Below are 19,322 nucleotides of genomic sequence, written 5' to 3' on the forward strand. Positions count from 1 at the left end.
CGAGCAGGTCAAGCCCATGGAAGCTCTGGGTGGGGGAGCCTTGCAGGATGACAATCCCAGGATTTGATTTCCAGGATTTGAAAATCCAGGATTTGATTTCCTGCCACCTTGCCCATCATTCAGCTGCTGCTGAGGCTCTGGGGTGATGCAGACCCTGGGTACACAGGATCTGCTTGTGCTGAGGGGCTCTCTCAGCATCTCCATGGTTCTCCACAGCTCTGCCTCAGCCTCTGGCTCAGCAGTGCAGCCCTACAAGCTCATCCTCTCCTGCTGCTCATTCTTGTGGTGTGAGTAATCTGCCCCAGAGCCTCCCTCACGGGTCATGGAGCCTCTTGGGCTGACCAGAACAGGGTCACGAATTTCTGCTGCTTTCACAGCTCCAGTTTGATGGCTCCCTGTAGGGTTCAGGCTGGAGTGAGCCAGGGTTTGGCCTGTCATCTCCCTGGAGCACAGCAGTGTTTTGTGGATACTGCTCTAGCAAGTGGTTTTGAATAAAAAACGAGCTGATTAACCCTATTCCAGCAGTGTGTGTGGGACTCAGAGTGTGGTGGGTATCAGGACACTCTCAGGCCATGTCCATGCCAGCTGCTGGACTTCCTCTGCAACAAATGATGCTGTGCAACAAGCTCTAATCTAAATAATAAATATTTTCATATACACTTAACTTGCATATGAAACCTCCCAATGCTATTTAGCTGGTAGCTCCTGGTCATTCCCTGTCACAGACATCTTTTTATGAAAAATTCTTTCCTTAAGATTTTTTCCTCCTGAGAAGCTGAGAGGCCTCAGGAGCAAAATGTAAGCAATGATTATCTGCTGCTGTGGAATGCAACAGGTGAATCTGTGATTGGTCTCATGTAGATGTTGGTAGTTAATGGCCAATCACAGCCCAGCTGGCTCAGACTCTCTGTCCAAGACACAAACCTTTGTTATCATTCCTTCTTTTTCTATTCTTAGCTAGCCTTCTGATGAAACTTTTTCTTCTATTCCTTTAGTATAGTTTTAATATAATATATATCATAAAATAATAAATCAAGCCTTCTGAAACATGGAGTAAGATCTCCATCTCTTCCCTCATCTGAAAACCCCTGTGAACACGGTCACAATTCCCCTCAATTCCCAGTGGCGTCCCTTTGGGGCAAGTGTTAGGGAAATGTTAGCTCTGAGAGCTTTGACAAATAAAACCTCATTGTAATGCTGCAAAGTCTCCCACCTCTCCATTTCTGGAGGAAATGAAGCACAGACAAACATTGCTGATCTGGAGGATGGCCTCTCTTCCAGAGCCCAGATCTTTTGAATGGAGAGGGAACTGCCTCACTTCACTCCTGGTGGAACACCTGGACAAGCTTTTCTGGCTGATTGTGGGATCAGGCATGAAGCCAACACGTCTGCAGCCTTTGAATTCAACACCGCCCTCTCCCCCCAAAGTCAACAAGAGCTTTGTTCACCTCTGGACAGCTGAATTTCCACTTTATAAATCCAGCCCCCTTCTAACCTGGCATGGGGAGCTATCAGAACTGTTATTCCATTAAATCAGAGTAAAATTATTATCTTTTGTTTCCTTTTTCTTGAAACCACAGGTCCACCTTGGCAGCAATGTGGTTAATCCCAGACCTGATTCTGCAGGTGGGAAGTCTGTGAGTTCCCAGAACAAAGTGTTTCCTCCAGTGGCCACAGCACTTTTCACCTTTTCCCTCACACCTTTAGCAGATATTTCTTTGAGGTGATGGATACAACATGTTACCAAGGCAATGGAAAATCCAGGCTCCATATTGCAGATTTCTTCTCCAGCAGGACTGGGAGGGAATGGGGGAGGAGTCAAGAGGATCATTATTGAATTCATTATTATTGAATTTATTTTTGAATTCATTATTGTTGAATGCATTATTATTGAATTCAGTACCACTGAATTCAGAGGGAGCTCCATGAGACTGGTGGGGAGGGTTACCCTGTCAGGCTGCAGATGTTGCACAGCTGGATGGAGCAACACTGACATGCAGTGGTCAGCAGCTGCATCTCTGCCTGCCCCTGCCCATCCCTGAGCTCAGCCTCACCAGGGATGGCCCCAGGCATTGCTTCCCAAAAATTCAGCTACTTCCCAGTGGAAAAACCCCGTCCTGGCTGGTGATCTTCCTCCCACAAAAGTGTTCAGCACCTTTTCAGTGCCACACCCTGTAACCTCTGAATAATTTAGAGAAATCTTCCACAGATTTCTCACATTTCCCACAGAGAAATCACCTGCTGGTTAAAGAGGAGGGAATTGCTAACAGAACCTTTTTTTTTTCTCCCAGCATGTTCTTTAAATTCCTGTAAAACTGCCCCATACCACTGCTTGTAAGTGACCATGCTGCACCCCAGAGGGTGCTGACAGACAGGCAGCTGTTCCCAGATGGAAAAGTTGCTGCAATGCTGCAATTCTGACCCAGGGAAGGGAGTGATTTCAGATGTCTGAGCTCTCAGGAGCTCTGGGTGTGATGCTGGCAGTGACATTGCTCAGAAGAGTTTGGCCACACTGAGTGCCTGTGCTGAAAATCTGTCCCTTTTATCAGTGCTGATGTGTTTTGAAGCCTGGCCAGGGAAATGGGACGAGGTTGGGGCCACCCTGGCTGCCAGCCCTGCTGCCCAGAGCTGCCTCATGGTCACAGTGTCAGCTCATGTGGCACCTGGGCATGAGCCAGCTGTGGCCAGCTGGGCCCATCCTCTGCTCTGCAAGGGTCCTCAGACCTGGGCCCAGTTGTGGATGGATGTCTGCCAGCCTGAAGCACCAAAACCCAGGAGTGGTGATGACAGGGAACAGGCAAAAAAGAGAAAACAGGGAAATTATAACAGCTGGTGCAAGGAAAATCTCCCTTTTCCCAGGTTCAGTGCCCAGTGTTTAGCAAAGCAGGCATTTACAGTAAAAGTCCAAAAGATGCTGTTGTGGCAAGAGAAATTGGAGCAGTTCAGGGAAGAAGAAGGAGCTCCAGTCTCAGCAAAGGGGCGGCTTTGGCTGGTTTGGTTCTGTTTAAGGAGTCAAACCAGGGCTGTAGTGGAGCACCAGCTCAGTGGAAGCTTCCTGGCAATGTGTGGTGTTTCAGGCAAAAGACTAATTCAGATTCTTGAATATGTGAGAGGGGAAACAGTGAGTAGGTGCTGGGAGAGGATTTTACCTTTGTGTGGGGCTGGAGAGACTGACTCAGGAATTTTGCATCCACTTCAGGTGTCTGCATTTAAGAGAGGCTGTTGGGGAGTGTTGAAAAGAGCTACAAAAATGATTGAAAGGCTGGAGAAACAGCTTTACAGGGGAGAGAACTAAAAGACCTCCATCGGTTTGCATTATTAAAAAAAGAGGTTGAGAGGTGACTTGATGACAGTGTATAAATACCTTCAGAGGAGAAAAGAGTGGGCATTGCAGGATCTGGAATTTAGCAGGGGAAAAACCATGGATGGCTGGAAGCAAGAGCCAGATGAACTCAAACTGGAAATTAATCACCTTCATTGCTTAAAAAAACCCCAACAGGTCCAACATTTTGGAACAAATTCAAAGGAAAAGGGTGGTTTTTTTCAGTCTCGGTGTAGGAAAATGAAGTCTGGGAGCTTTTCTCAAATACCTGTGTTAGCTAAGGCACAAGTTAGCACAGAATGGCTGGAGCTTAATGTGGAGAATATTGGGTTGAAATGATTGTGTGGATACACTCAGCATTGCAGGGGCATCCCAAAAGATGCACTAGCACACATCTTTGGGCTTATCCACCTGGTTTAAGAGCAGGACTAAAGAATGTTAACTCAGGAGCAAGGGTGAAGTGAAAAAAAGAAAGGAAAAAAAATCTAACATGGGGTTGATTTTACTTACTGGCTTTTAAGCAAAAAAATAAATCAGAGACAAGGAAGAGCAGCCCCCTTGACCCAGATACCTGCAGGTGTGGAGCAGCTGGCCAGGTATGGTCAGTCAGAGGAGGCCCCTGGAAGGAGGAGGAGGAGGAGTTGCTGTCCTTAATTAATGACACGAGTTCCAGGAGGGATTTTGCTGTGCTGGTGTAGAACACACTCCTAATGACAGCCTTGGGGCCCTTCTGAGTGCAAACAGCAGATCTGCCTGTGGGAGGGTGGGATTTTCCCTACCCTGGGTGCACATCTGGTGCTTTGTTCGGGACAATGGGAAGGCCCCTTCCTGTGCACTGCTGCCCTTGCTGCTGTTCCTGGCCCTGTTCCCACTGGCTCAGCCCAGCCCCTGCCTCCTCTCAGGCTCCTCACCCCCACCCTGCTCCCAGCAGCTGGGAGCAGTTGGATTTTGGGATGTGGTGGTGCCAGGTTCTGGGTTCTCATTGCAGCAGGGAAGCTCAGGCCTGAGCACTCGGTGGAGAAGCAGAAATAAAAGGTTTTGCTTTGTTGGCTGATGGATTGTCCAGTGTTAGAGCCCAAATGTCCTGTCAATGTGCCACCTACATCCCTGGGAATACCAAGGACTTTGTGTCCTGCCTTCACACTGACACTTTCCTAAATTATTCAGGGGTTACAGGGTCTGGCACTGAAAAGGTCAAATGCTGACAGGCGTGTTGTCCCCAGCACTGTCCTTGGCTGGGCTTTATTTCCCAACTCCAGCCCTGCTGCTCGTGTGATGCTCCAGCCCTGGTCACTGCCAGAGTCAGGATGAGCCCCAGCCTTGCTGGAGCCTCCTGAGGAATCATTGAAATAAAAACGTGGAAAGAATCAAACACCTTGAGTGTTTTAGGAGGGAGAGACTCTCTGAGACAGCACCTGGCTCGGTGTGGGCAGAGCCCTGCCTCAGGCAGTGTGGGAATAGCTAACAGCCTGTCTAATTTGGACAGGCCTCTCAATCCCTAATCCCCTCCCTCCTGTGTCCCAGGTAATCAGATGCTTTCAATGAAAAAACCCCGAGTGAAAGTGAGTGAAAGGTGAAGTGTCTGGCTGTGGCAGGAAGCGAGAGATTGAAAGTGTTACCAGAGCTTTAGGGTGGGTAATAGCAGGAGATTTGTGAAAAGGATCTGGAAGAAAAGCCCCTTTTCAAAGGAATTGTATAATCACTGGTAGCTCAGTGTTTCACGCTCAAGGATTGCCTTCAGGATCTGCCATCAGAGGAGAGGATTTGCTGCTCTCTTCTGCGGATGAGCACTACAGAAACCCTTCCCACTCTGCTTTTCTAAATCTTCTTTGAAGGGATGCTCCTCCTAGAGAGTGGCAGGGCTGTGCCTGTTTTGTGACACACATTTGTGGAAATAATGAGGAATAAAAAGAGGAGCAGAAAGAACCTGCCAAGGAGGGATGTCCCTCCAAATCCCAGTGTCCCCAGAGCCAGGGGCTGGGGAGAGGGATCCAGAATGATGCTGGGGGCTGCTCTGGAGAGGAAATATTCCCCACTTGTAGATCTGTGGGGTGCTCAGCTGCAGGCAGAGCTCTTTTGGCAGCAGGAAGGATAGAAAGGGTTTCAGTGGAAATGATCTTTATTGGCAAGCGCAGCTTTGCTGAAATCAACCCATTTTGTGGGAACACGTAGGAAACTATTGATGGGAAGAAAAATCTGAACCATTCATTTTGACCTTCAGAGGATCATTTCTTCTTCCAAAGCATTTAATTTCAACAAATTGCTCAGTTTAGTTTTGACATTACCACTCAAATTGATGCCATTTTAATCTTCCACATGTGTGAGCTGCTGGTTCCTGGCTGTACCCTGGCAGTGCTGGGCACCCACAACACCTTTCCATGCCACAAAAAAAGGAATCATCCCCCATCAACGATTCTGAAAGCCTTCTCCAGCAAATTTGGGAGGAACAAGAGGATTTGGAGATGAAAACACATCTGAAAGCACCACAATTTCCTGTGGAAGAGAAATTGTACTTTCCAAGCACTCTGAGTCAGCAGAGCCTGACCCTCCCTGCTCAGCCTTTCTGATCCAACCTCTCAGAGAACAGCAATAAATAAATACATTAGGCAATTTATTCAGTGTTTTGCATTTGTAGGACCTTTTGATGCAAAAAGGAGCTTAGCTTTAAATTTTTGCAACCTTGACGTGCCTGAAGTTAAGCTGCTCTTTAAATCTGTGTAGAATTGGGATCTGTTAGTGGTCCACACACCCCTGCTGTGTCCTTGCTGATGTCCCCCTGGCAAGAGAGGGGGGTCTGGCAGCTGATTGCATTGATGTGGGGTGGAGCAGACCTGTGCCAGTGTGGGAGTGGTGGTGGCTGCAGCACACAGCGTTTGCAGCCCTGTTCACCAGGGCTGGGACTCTGCTGCTGTCTGGGAAGTTGCAGCAAGGACAACAACTGTTCCCTGGTTCATCCCTGCAGTGCTTTGTGCAATGAAAGGGTGTGTGAGGCTGCAGAGGCTGCAGGGGCTTCATGGCCAGGAAAAGGTGTGTCCTTTGTCATCCACATCCAGATCTAAGGCTGGTCCTGGGTGGATTTGCAGGGAGGGATGCTCAGGGCTCAGCTCACTGCAGTGACAGGGCTCTCCTGGGCTCACCTTTAAAGCAACATCATCATTTCAGAGACAGGTACAAGGGCAAACTCCCTGTGAGCACAGTGTGTGAGCAAGCTGGACCCGGTGAAGGAGGAATTTGTCACCTTTGGGTGATGCTGTGGGTGCTCCTCCTGCACACTGAGGGAGGCTCCAGGCCTCTGCCCACCCAGCCCTGCCACCAGCAGCTGTGGGCCTGCAGAGACAGCTCCCCAGGCTCCTTTTTTAACTCACTTGCTTTCATTTATATTCAAATCAGAGGATAAATGTAGGCAATGCGTGCGCTCAGCTCAGGCTAGGCTGCTGCTCCAAAGCAACCACAGAGAAGGTGTTTTATTTTTAAAATAGATTAAGGAAGAGATGAAGACAGGGAGTTCTGCAATCTATCACCTTCTTGTTGCTAATGTTGGCCTGGTCATGAAAACAGAAAGATTTGTAAAAATTATTTGTTTTCCAACACACATGCTGTTTACTTGGCTCCAGCAGGGAAAATAAAGCCAAGGCTTCTGCTGGTGCTTTAAGTCAGTTCCTGTGCCTCATGACCAGGTTTTAGAGATGCTCCTGGGGATTTCAATCTCCAATCACTCTTTATTTGATGATTTAAATAAATTAAAAATATGCATATGGAATAATGCAAATATTCATGGAAGAAGTGCAGCCTAAAGGATATATTGATCTCCTTGGATCAGGGCAGTGCCTGACAGGGAGTGGAGGGCACCCTGCTCAGGGCCAAGCCCTGGGGCTCTTTAATGAAGGTGGAAAAGTTCCCAGCACTGTGTGTGGCTCAGTCTCACAGGCTGTGTGCCTTGATAAGGCACATGGGAGCTCACTAACAACCCTCTGCATTTAGAGCAGAATTTTGCCCTCAAAGATGATGCTGACGTTGTTAAAAGTGACAGTGCCCTTTTGCAGTGTGTTTTAAGCACATGTGTGCTGACACCTCCATGTGTTGACCAGGCTGGACTCAGCCTTGTGCCTCAGTCCCCACGGCAGAGCTGTGCTGCTTTGTCTTTTCTGGGCTTTGCCCACCCCAGAGCACACAGAACTGTCAAAACCTACTTAATACACATTGACTTAATGGGAGTTGTGCAGCAAAATGCTGCTGGGTGCTTGGAAGGCAAAGTCTGTGCAGAGAATTCATTACTCCTGGATTGCAATTAATGATAATTAAAAAAAAAGAGAGAGAGAGAGAGAGAGAGAGAAGGTTTTGTATTGAGAGTTATGCTGGATGTCAGAATTAACATCTCATTGAATTATCAAAGCTTTCAAGTAGTGGGTGGTGGAGAGTGGCTTGGGGCTTGCAAATAGGTCAGAGAAAGAGCTGGTTGCTAAATATCTGATAGCAACTTTCCACTGGGGAAGAAAATGTTGCTGATTTGATGGAATAGGAACAATTCTTGGGAGGATATCTATTCCCTTAAAACTTATAGAAAAAGCAGGCATGGAGGCTGGGCTGCCTGCATGTGACCTGGGCTCTGTGGCTTGTTCCCTGGGGATCCCTCCTGCTCACACATGCATTCCTCCCCTTCTCACTGCAAAATGAAAACACAAAATGAAGGGAAGTGTGAACATTTTGGTGGCGTGGTGCCAGCACAGGTCTGCTCTGTGCCTTTGGAAGCTCCAGCTGAACGCCCTTGAAAGCAGACACCGGTTTTTGGGGCACTTGGGTTGTTGGGTTCAGTCAGGGATGGTTTGGGTCCCGTGCTCTGGGCTGTGGAGCGCTTGCAACTCTGTGTGACATCAACAGGGGGAGCGGCAGGTCCTGCGGAATGTCCCTGGGACGAGCCTGGGACCAGCCATGCTGCAGTCCCTCCACCAGCACCCTGCAGCCCTTTCACCCGGCATCCTCCGTCCCCTTCATCATCCAGCATCCTCCATCCTCTTCACCCAGCATCCTCCATCCCCTTCACCCGGCATCCTCCATCCCCTTCATCATCCAGGATCCTTCATCCTCCAGCATCCCGCATCCCCTTCATCGAGCATCCTCCATCCCCTTCATCATCCAGCATACTCCATCCCCTGCATCCAGCATCCCCGTCCCCTTCATCATCCAGCATCCTCCATCCCCTGCATCCAGCATCCCCCGTCCCCTTCATCATCCAGCATCCTGCATCCCTTTCATCCAGGATCCTCCATGCCCTTCATCATCCAGGATCCTTCATCCCCTTCATCATCCAGCATCCTCCATGCCCTTCATCCAGCATCCTCCATCCCCTTCATCCTCTAGCATTCTCCATGCCCTTCCTCCAACATTTTCCATCCCCTTCATCCAGGATCCTTCATCCCCTTCATCCAACATTTTCAATCCCCTTTGCCCAGTGTTTTCTGGCATTTTTCTTTCCCCAGCCTTCAACTCAGCCTTCTCCAGGCACCCTGGAGGGCTGGCAGTGGTTCTCACCTAGGTGGGAATTCATCCCTCAGGTTTTCCACCCCTGCTGCCACAAGGATGTGGCATTACCAAGAAGGCTCTGGGCTGTGTGTACCCACAATGTGGCAGAGACAGTAAATTTTATTGCTGTGGTTCTTTGTACTGATTCTCATAATAATTCAGCACTGAAATCAGCCAGCTGGGCAGGTGGGGTCTCTGGTTCTGCATGTGATCCCACCTCCAAGGGGTGGCCAGTCCTTTTCCATGGGTCCTGCTGGGTTAAAGATGCCCAAGAACGTCTGACACTGCCAGGACCTTCCTGTCCCCCTCCTTTGTTGGGGTGACAGCAGAGGATAAAGAGATGAAGGACTGATATGCTTAACCTGCTCCTCCCAAGCAGAGGTGAGAATCTAATATTTTGGGAACCAGGGGAGCAGATCTGGCAGTGCTGTGCTGTGCTGGCCCTGGGCTGAGACGTGGGCACAGCATCCATCCTTTAGCTCCTGAGGCTGTGCAACTTCTATTTCAACCTAAGAATTTCTTTGTTCCAGGCAACTCTTCCCTTAATCTTCCCTCTGCTTGGTTTCTTCATCCTGTTCCCGTAGACAACAACCTTGTGTGAACTGCTGGAGGAGACACTGGCTCAGCAAACCCTCCTGCCCCCCTGCCAGCTGTGTTCCCCTGATCACAGGGACCCTCTGCTCCCACGGGGAGCGACAGGCTGGGGGTGATTATGGAAAGCAGATCTCAGAGGGGTTTGTCTCTGTGGGGGAAACGGTGCAGCAAAACTGCAGGGGAATAATAATTGTATTATTATGCAGGAATAAAGTCCTGTTTATTTCTGGGGTATGGAGGAAGAGCAGTGAGCGATTGCAGAAAAATTATCCCACAGCAGCAATGCTGGGCAGTGTTTCCCTTGAAGGCAACTCCTAAATATTGTGCTATAGAAGGACTGGCAGCCTGGACCATGTGGTGGGTGAAGGTGGGGCTGTCCCATCCCAAAGGACACTTTGTCAGCATCCATTGGCTCCTGCAGGAACAGCAGATGATGCAAACACTCACCTGGCAGTGCCACACACCTGCGGGCAGGGCTGGGCAGCTGAGAGCTACCCAGCTCCTGGTGCTTTGCAGGGATGTGTAAGGAACGTGTAGGGGTGTGTAAGGGTGTGTACGGATGTGTAGGGTTGTGTAGGGATGTGTAGGGACATATAGGGATGAGTAGGGACATGTAGGGGATGTGTAGGGCTGTGTAAGGAGGGATGTGTAGGGATGTGCAGGGATGTGCAGGGGTGTGTAGGGGATGTGTAGGGGTGTGCAGGGATGCTGCCGCTGCTGTCCTGCGGCTCTGCCCAGCTCCTCCAGCACATCCCAGCCTTGCTTCCACGTGCCTTTGTGTTGATCAGAGCCGCGTTCTGTTCTCCCCCAGCGCATTCCTGCCTCGCTCCACCACGCGTGAACCGGCGGTCACCCACTTGCGCTCCGTGAATAATTAATATCTGTGTCACTGTGCTTCCTCCCCCGATCGCTCCTCCGGGACCGGGGGGTGCCAAGGTCACCGTGAGTGGCGGTCCCGGCAGCCTGGGGGGCCCGGGTGTCATTGTCCTTGCGGCTGATCCGCAGCTCCGTGCCCGGCAGAGCAGCGGCACAAAGGGAGCGGCACGGCCGGGGCCTGGAGCGGGGCCAGGCGGGCAGGGGGACACGGATGCAGGTGGCTCTGAGGGGGCCGTGACACCCCCGGCCTGCCCGACCCCACACGCAGGGAGCAGCGCTCCTCCCTCAGAGCCGCTTTGTGTCCCGCTGCCATTCACGGGCGCCTCGCTCGTTGTCTCCCAAAACAGGCCGGGGAGGATGGGGGAAAATTTTGATTTTTTAATAAAAAATTTAAACATAACAAAAAGTTAAAAGCTTTAAACGCCTGTGTTCTTACAAATGGAGCGCACATACCCCCCTAAGAAAGGCGGCCGTGCGTCCCCCGCCGCCGCTGCCGGGGGCACGGCAGCTCCGGCCCGGTGCCCCTCACGCCCGCACAATGCCGCCCCCTCCCCGCCGCGCACCGCCCCTCGGCCCGCCCCCGCCCGCCGCTGATTGGCTGCGCCGCGCCGTCAGGTAGGGCGGGCGCGGCGCTGATTGGTCGCGGCTGCGCGGGGCGGGGCGGGCGCGGCGCTGTCAGCCGGGGCGCGGCGCGGCGGGAGCCGCCGGAGGGGCGCAGGGCGCGGGCGCGGCATGGCTGGCTGAGGCGGCGGGAGGAGCCGCCGCCGCCCGGCGCCGCTCCCGGCCGCGCTCGGTGCGTGTGCGAGCGCCCGCGTCAATGAGCGAGTGCATGGCGGAGCCCCGCGCCGCACCATGAGGCGCCGGCCGAGCACCGCGCTCGCCCTGCTGTGCCTCGCCGCCCTCCTGGCCGCCGCCACCGCCGCGCTGCCCGCCAGCGCCGCTCCGCCCGCCGAGCCCGGCAGCGGCAGCGGCGGCCCCGCCGAGAGCAGCCTGGGCACGGTGCCGCCCGCACGGCCCCGCGGCACCGCCGCGCCCGCACGGGGCAGCCCGGCGCCGCCGCCGCCCGAGGAGGAGGAGGCGGCGGCGGCGGCGGCGGAGGAGGAGGAAGAGGAGCAGCAGCAGCAGGAGGAGGAGGAGGAGGAGGAGGAGGCGGCTGCGGACAGCGGCCCCGCAGGTGAGCGGCTCCGGAGCCGGGCGGGGTCAGCGGGGCCAGCGGCGGGGAGCGGGACCGGGCTGCGCCCCATCCTCCGCCGGGCGGACAAAGGCGCGGCCGGGGAGGGGGCGGCGGCTGCCGGGGCCCCTCCGGCCGCGAGACCCCCGTGCAGGGCGGGCGGGGCGAGCTCCGCGCTGCGGGACCCCCCGAGCATCGCCCGGCACGGCCCGGCCTCCGTGCGGGGCTCCGTGCGGGGCTGTGCCGGCCCCGGGATGCTGGAGGGGCAGCTGTGCCCGGCCCGTGCCTTACCGGGGCTGTTCCCGGGGCTTTTGGGGAGCAGCGGGGCAGGTGCTGCTCCAGGCTACCCGGAGCATCCTTCAGGCAATGGTCCCTGGCAGGCACTGTGCTCCCGGTGGAGGGGATCCAGACCGGTCCTTCCCATCACCTTGCATCCATCCAGTTTCCAGCAGGGAGGATGCTGGACTGGGCATCCCCCGATGGGACTTTGTAGGTCGAGTTGCTCCACAACCATCAAGCGTCCCTGGTGTCCTACCTCGATGAGAGAGCAGGGTTAATGATGACTTGGGGCCACCAGAGCCTGTGTTCTCTCTTCTGTATATTTTCAGCTAAGTGGGTGCTGGGGTGCTCACATGGCATCTGATGGATGTGCGTGGACAGAAACAAGCCCCAAATTTATCTCTGCTGGGAATGATGTGTCTCAGTGCAGCCTGTGCGAGGCCTCATCCTGCCCCCTTGGTGGTTGGGGCTTATACAGAGCTGAGGAAGGTGCTATGGCAACAGGAATAAGTGGAATTATCAATGTGGGGTGTAAGGCAAGAGAGGTGAGGGGTGGATGGGAGGGCTGTGCTCTCAGGTGAAGCTCCTTCTGGCTGTAGCACTCACTGACAGCACTGGTCACTCACTGGGAGGTGAAACATTGATGCTCTTCTAAGCTGAGACTTCACTTTACCTATAGATTAAATAGGCAAAACTGTGCTGGAGTCCAAGGATGGAGCTTTGTCCATTTATTTTACTGGAGAACTTGGCTTCACTCTTCAGCTCCAAAGCTTTATCTTCAGGCACATGCAAATACTATAGCACTGATTCTTTCCTGGTTTATATTTATGTTTTCTCTTTGCCTGGAAGATGTTTAGCTGAAGTATGTTGAGCTTCCTCTGATGTGAAAGGGATGCAGTCTGTTCTGGTAGTGTTAGCAGTCTGAACAAGGGGATTAATCAACTTTTTTCATTTGGTTAGAAATAAAATCGAGTGAAGATCTGGAGTTGCTTGTTTTCCAGACTTTAATTTGCTTTTTTTCTGTTGAGTTTTCTCTCTTTGCTTTTTCTGGAAGAAACAGAATGGCTTAAGATTGGGAATTGCTGATAAAGATAGGATGAGTTGAGTGTTCTTAGAGCAAAAGCAATTTCTCCTCTTGTGCCTGGTCAGACAGATTGGGCTGAGCAGCTCAGTGCAGCACAGTGAGATGCTCTGGGTGCCAACCAGGGGATCCACAAACACATCCCAGCACATTTCCCTCTCTGACCCCTGTGTTGTGTTTGTTTCCCTTGATATCCATCAGTATCCACTGGCTCTGGGTCTCCCACCCTGAGCTCCAGTGGCTTCATCAGGAGCCTCTTGCTCCTGCAGGCAGAGTGACAAGTGCATGAGGTGGCTTTGGGATGCTCCCAGATTCCATGGAGGATGCTTACATAACATCCTCTATGTGTTCTGCCATTTGAGCTGTCAGGGATGGAATTCTGGGGAATTTTGTGTCTGATCCCTATGCTCCCACAGCCTGCCCTCACCCCTGTGCCTCAGCTCTCACTTGGGCAAAGGGAGCACTGGAGGATGAGCACTCCCCACCACCACCCCTGGCTGTGCTGAGTCTGTATTCTGGAGGCCGGCACCACCCTTTGAAGTTTTAGCGTGCTAATTATTCATGGCTACAGCCACTTAATCACAAAATTGCTCTCTGGTGCCTTCACACTGTGGTGGTGATGGCCAGGGCAGGAGCACATGGGCACATTGTCTTCTCCTGGAGCCCAGGCTGTTAGTCCTGAGGGTGACAGGATGAGATTAGCCCTGGCTGAGGGGGGATTCTGGTGTGGGTTTTGGGGCACCTGAGGGTGGGTGAGGCAGCATCAGGAGGAGATGCTGGGCTTGGCAGCATCCCCTGTGCGATGGGGGAGCCTGGGCTGGCACTAGGGGTGCATGGCACAGCTGTGCTCTGTGTGGGAGCTGCTCCCTGTGGGTTGTGTGGGCTTTTCTGTGCTGCCCCGTCTGCTGTGACCTGTGCAGGGGTTTGCTCTCAAAGGCTGTTAAGCGCCAAAGCCACAGCAAAGCCAGTGGACATAATGGGCTTAGCTGAAACCCTCCGTTTGCTTTAACTCAGGCATGTTTTCGACATCACTTTTCCAACTCAGTAGGTAATTAATGCATTATGTGCTCTGTTGCATTAAACAAATGGGCCTTTTCTCATGCACATTATTAGAAAGGCTTCCCTTAATGTTCATAGCATTATCACTGATAAGAGCTTGGTGTGAGAGCCTCAGGGCCAGTGGTGTTCAGAGCTACCAGGATTTCGTTTCTGACTTTGGTGCATTTCTCATTTTGATTTAAGAAGCACTTCAGTTTTCCTCGAGCTGCCTGCTTGCTCTGTTCTTGTCCTCCTCCTTTTCCCAGTTTCATGATGTTTATTTTTCTTTCCAAGCCTGTGATCATGTTAAAATCCTGGATTTTGTTTCTAAGGGAAGTAAATTGCTAATCCTCATGTTTGTGGAGACAAGCTTAACATATCCCCCGCCTTATCACCAAAGCCTTCAGCACCCACCACAGAGACTCTGCCTCTTCCTTTTATCCCCAGCAGTCTCATTTTAAGCAGGAGCTGGAGCTTTCCTGGGGAATCTGCCTTGGGAATGTGGATGCTTGTGTTGGAGCAGAGATGCTGTGGCCAGCATGGTCCTGGTTGGACTTTCCCTGCCTAGGGAACAAAAATCTTCAATTCCTCGTGGTTCTTAGGGCAGCATTGAGTAACGTGGGTCTCTTTGAAGGACATTTTGTTCTGACTCTATTCCAGCCCCACAGCAGGTGGGTGGGCTGAAAAACCCAAATGTCCTTTCACAGCCTTGCTGTGCTGGGTCAGACACCATACCCACCCTGAAGTGGTCCTGCAGGGCCTCACTGGAGTGGCACAAGGACCACTTCAGGGTGGGTATGGTGTCCTCACTTCCCTCCTCCCCGCTCTTTTGTCCTGCCTCACGTGCCTTCCTGGGTCACCAGCTCCCAGGGGTGACTTTGAGTCTGACTCCTCACCTCTGCAGCACGCAGGAGGGGACAATGAGCAATTTCTGCTGCAGCCACAGGGCCGGAAATGCAGGTGGCTTGGAGCATTAACCACAGGAAGGTGTCACATGAAATGTGTGAAAGCTGAGTCAATGGCTGATGGGTCCCCAGCCACCAGCGTGGGGCTGCTGCTGATGGAGGAGGTGCAGCCAGGGCCCCTCAATGGGGGTGGCTGCAGCTTTGTGGGGGATTAGCTGATGGGTTTAGCTTGTGGAGAGGAGCCTGGCAAATCCCTGGGGGCGTTGGGATGACCTGGGTAATTGGCTGGGCACAGGGGAGGTGACAGGTTGAGGAGGGGACTGGTGAGTGCTGGCTTTGTCCAGCTGGAGAGGTGGAGGGTTTTGCTTTTGTGCATGTGGAGAAAGGTCTGTGCATCCCATTCTGGCAGGAGGGTTGGTGAGGGCAGGTTTGGGGGGTCCCCACAGCACTTAGAGTGTTGTAGAGGAAAGACTGGTCCAAGCCTTGGAGCCATCAGCAGCCAGACCCTGCCATGAGGGCTTGGGAGCTCTCAAATCCTGCTAGGACAGAAACAGCCAAGCTGTTGAAGATAGTTTCAGGATCTTGTGCCATCATCCCTTTTGCAGCTCTGGGTGACTTTTCCTCTTCTCTCATCCAGCTGTTAGATCCTTTGGAAGAAATCTTTCAACCTGCCTGACTGCCCCTGCTCTGCCTCTGACCCTGTGGGGGACCAGCAGAGCAGCCAGGGAGGGTGAGCTGGAGCTTTCCTCCTGCTCATTACTTGGGAAGGCAGCTTAAGCCTTCCTTGTTTGAGGGCTCAGGATTGTGTTCCATGTGGTTACAGAGATAACTTGTGTTCAAGGTGCTAGCAGAATTTAAATCTATTTAAAGAAATGGAAATGAAGGCATGGATGTGAAAGCTGAGGATAAGGAGGATGGTCGTGTTCCTCAGGATCAGCACGGGAGCAGCCAGGACAGAGAGTGCCTTTTTTCAATCAAATAATAATTTGTATCTTTGAGCTTTAAATAAAGAAATGTTGCCCAGAACAGAAAATGTCACTCCCTTGCCTTCCTGCCTGCCTCCACGCTCCCATCTGAATCATTCTTGAATCAGATGCATCCAACTGTCCTGACTCAAGATTGAGATTCTGGGATTTAGCAATGTTCGTGAAAATCAGGATATTTCTGGGAGGATCTATAGAGCATTGAGGGTCTTGTTTGTTTGCTTTTCTCTGCTGGATTTTGCTTTTTGTTTCTATTTTAAATTGTAGCTGAGATTCAGACATATCATCACTGAGGTGCCACTTGGAAAATGGCCCCACCTGTGTGAGGTGATGTTATTTACCTGGCTGCTGTTGGCCATACCCAAACCCCAGCCTGTGGGGAGGCAGAGGTGCTGGAGCGCTGAAACAAGTGCTTTGTCTCAGGCTGTGTCATGTCAGATGTCCCAGTGCCTTTGCTCCAGGCCCTCTGAGGGTGGCTGGGACAGTGCTGGACTGTCACCAAAAAACCTCTTGTGACACAGACTGGGGTTTGCACAGAGTGCAAAGGTTGTGCCTGTCCAGACAGCTGGGATGGGCTTCCTGGACAGTTCCTGGTTCTGCCCTTGGAGCACCTTCCTGGTGCTGCCTGTTCCTCCCGAGGCACCCTGACCCTGTCTGGCTGTGCCACAGGGGACAGGACTGCTGTGGTCAAGGAGTGATGGTGTCATGGGCTACACTGAGGTGTGACCGCATCCCTGAGGGGGCTGTGGTCCTTGTGCCACTCCAGCGTGGTCCTTGTGCCACTCCAGCGTGGTCCTGCAGGTGGCTGGGATCCTGGGATGTGCCTGCCTGGGTGGCACTGGTGGTGGGCATCGAGCCTGTGGCACTGATGGTGAGCAGCGTGAGGACAGGGACACCCAGGACATGCCATGCCCCAGGGCTGTGGGCACAGCAGCACAGAACAGGCTGTTCCTGAGGAGCTGAGATCCTGGATTCAGTGAAGTTCTGCTGAAGTCTGAGGAAAGACTCCAGAGGGTTTTGACAAGAGCCCTGTGAACACCCAGGGCTGAGGCTCTGTGAGCTGGTGACATTTGTGGAGCTAACAGCAGCTGACTGTCAGGGAGCTGCTGCCAATCTGAGCTGCTCACTGGTGCTTCCAAGAAGCAGCAGAGCTCTTTGTGGTGGTGTGATGCATCTGCCAGCTTTGGGAATCAAGCTGTGCCAGGGCCGGGTGCTGCAGGATCCTTTTACAGCCGCCTGCCTGGAGGGAAAGGCTCCTTCTGCTCTACCTCTGACAAGCACCTAAAAAATCAAACAAAGAAATGCTGTTGAGGAGCTGGATTTTTGTACAGCACCTTGACTTCACTGAGCTCTTGGATGAGGATGGAGCAAGGGCTCAGATTTGCTTTAAAAGTCCTGGAAAGCTCCAGGCTGTGCTGCCCTGGCAGGTGCTGCATGTCTGAGCTCAACAGGGCTGCCTTGTGCAGTGAGGCATTGCTGGGTGGGAGTGGGCCCAGAGGGGCAGAGTCTGGCACTTTGTAATTGGTTGGGGATATTAATATATTTTATGAGCTAAGGGCTAGATTGCAATCCAGCCATCTGCCCTGCCTTGGGGAGCCGTGTGTCTCCAGCACCCCAGGAGAACAGAACCACTTGCAATTCAGTCTCATTAAACTGGCTAAACCCCAGATTTCTGCTTCACAGGAAATTATTTGCTTTTTAAAAAATTTATTTTGACTTTTGGGTTGTATCAGACTGAAATGGAATGGTTGTTCTTGCTTTGCTTCTGCTCAAGGTTCCAGTGAGCTCAGTGAGTGTCCTGTGCCTTGGGGCTGCCCTGTAAGATTGTTGTGCCTGGGGCTAAATCCATCCCCAGTGAGGGGCTGGGGGCTGCTGGGTCCCTGCCAGGGGGAAATGCTCCCAAAATCACAGCAGGCCTTGTCTGGAAGGGTCTTTTATTGGGTTAAAGCTTGTCAGTCTGGAAGCATTTCCAACAAGACATTCTAGACTTGGAATAATTGACCCTCATTTGTCTGGCAGAACATTTTCCCCCCTATTCAATAGGAAATTTTCTGATGGTTCTGGTGCTGTCTCCTGCAGCTGCCACTCCTGTAGGAGCAGGGCAGGCTGTCCCCTGTCCCCTGTGCCACTCACTGCCCACAGCTCCATCCCTGCATGGAGGGATGCAGGGAGAACAGTGCAGCCCCTGCATCCCAGCTGCCTGCTGTCCTGGCTGTCTGCTCTTGTTTTCTCTGCCCATTTCATAGAGGCAGGGAGCAGGGAGGGGGCTGCTCGATCCTCCTGCTTTCCTGGGATTTCTCCTGGCTGCCTGTGAAGAATGGACCCTCCCAGCACTGCTGGGGACTGATGGAGCTGCCCAGAGCAGCTCCTTTGTTGGAGGCTGAATTCCTCCTCTGCCTGCTGCTCATCTGGATCTTCCCGTCCAAAATTCCTCTCCCCTGTGTCACCCAAGGTGCAGCAGGGTTGGGAGGCCACGCTGCTGCCCCCCAGCAGCTCTGCCCCAGCCCTTCAGGGCTTTCCACCCCAATTCTGGAAGAGATTTTGGAGGTCTCTGCTCCTCATTCACACACACAGGTCTTTCTTCAGTGAATGAGGAGCTTCCCCGGAGCTGCATGAACTAATGCAAAGCCTTAGCTTGGTCTTGTGCTGCTTAAAGGAGGATTTTTCTTTTTTTTTTTATATTTCTGAACACCTGCTGTATGAATTAAATTTGCCTTGTAAATGTAACCAATTCAGAGTCTGAGCATGAGCGATGGGCGTTTGCTTTTTGCCTGGAAAAAGAAAAAAGCAAAAAACCTTGAAGGCTTTATTCTTCTGGCAACTTGGCTTCAAAGCAGAGAAGCCAAGACATTTCGTTTTTAACCATTTTTAATTCAGTTGCCCCCTGTTCTTACAAACAAGCCCCCAGAAACATGACGAGGCAAGCATCCCTGCTATTTATAGCTCTGCTCCACATGCCTGTTTTAAAAATCTGGGCAGCTAAATGGCTCTGCAGCCTTTCAGCAAAAGGCCTAATGACACAGGCATTTTCTATGCATGGATGGGTGGCTGTTTAAAGGCTCTTGGTGCTGAGCCTTCACCCTCAGCAGGCAGGATGATTTTTCCTGGGTAAATGGGAGCCCCTTGGCACTGCCCAACCCTGGAGAAGGGGCTCTGGTGGCTGCACCCCATGGCTCAACCACTGGGGATGCTCCCAGCAGGGTCAGTCCCCACACCTTGGGGTTACCTCTAGACAAGATATATTGATATTTCCCAAGTTGTGAGGGTATTTTTAAAATAATTTGTTGAAGCTGCATTAACCTCTCATTCTTTTTTTTTCTCCTTTGTGGCATCACCTCCCTCCAATGACGAGGCTGCTGGTAACCTTTACCCGTTTAACTGGTCATGCCACTTCTCAGATGAATCTGCTTTATTCCTGGCAAATTATCCAGCCACAGTTTTCAGGCAGCTTTACTCTATTTTGACTGACTGGCTGACTATATTAACTGATAGTGCTGCTTGGGCTGCTTTGATCCTGTATTATTTATGGAAATGATGGCACATAACTCTGTGT

At 52.2% G+C, this 19,322-nt stretch overlaps 1 protein-coding gene across 1 annotated transcript in view; it reads left to right on the top strand.

The window, feature by feature from the left end:
• The first annotated feature begins 11,164 nt into the window (after positions 1–11,164).
• Positions 11,165–19,322, top strand: part of MEGF9 (multiple EGF like domains 9) — a 47,225-nt gene continuing 39,067 nt past the window's right edge. Inside the window, exon 1 of the mRNA XM_054284505.1 lies at positions 11,165–11,486. Coding sequence (XP_054140480.1) covers positions 11,165–11,486 — 322 coding nt within the window. The remainder of the gene's footprint in view (positions 11,487–19,322) is intronic.

This window comes from Melozone crissalis, unplaced genomic scaffold, assembly GCF_028551555.1.
Source record: "Melozone crissalis strain CALT ecotype California unplaced genomic scaffold, PUWL_Pcris_2 ptg000041l_1, whole genome shotgun sequence".
NCBI classification, from domain to species: domain Eukaryota; kingdom Metazoa; phylum Chordata; class Aves; order Passeriformes; family Passerellidae; genus Melozone; species Melozone crissalis.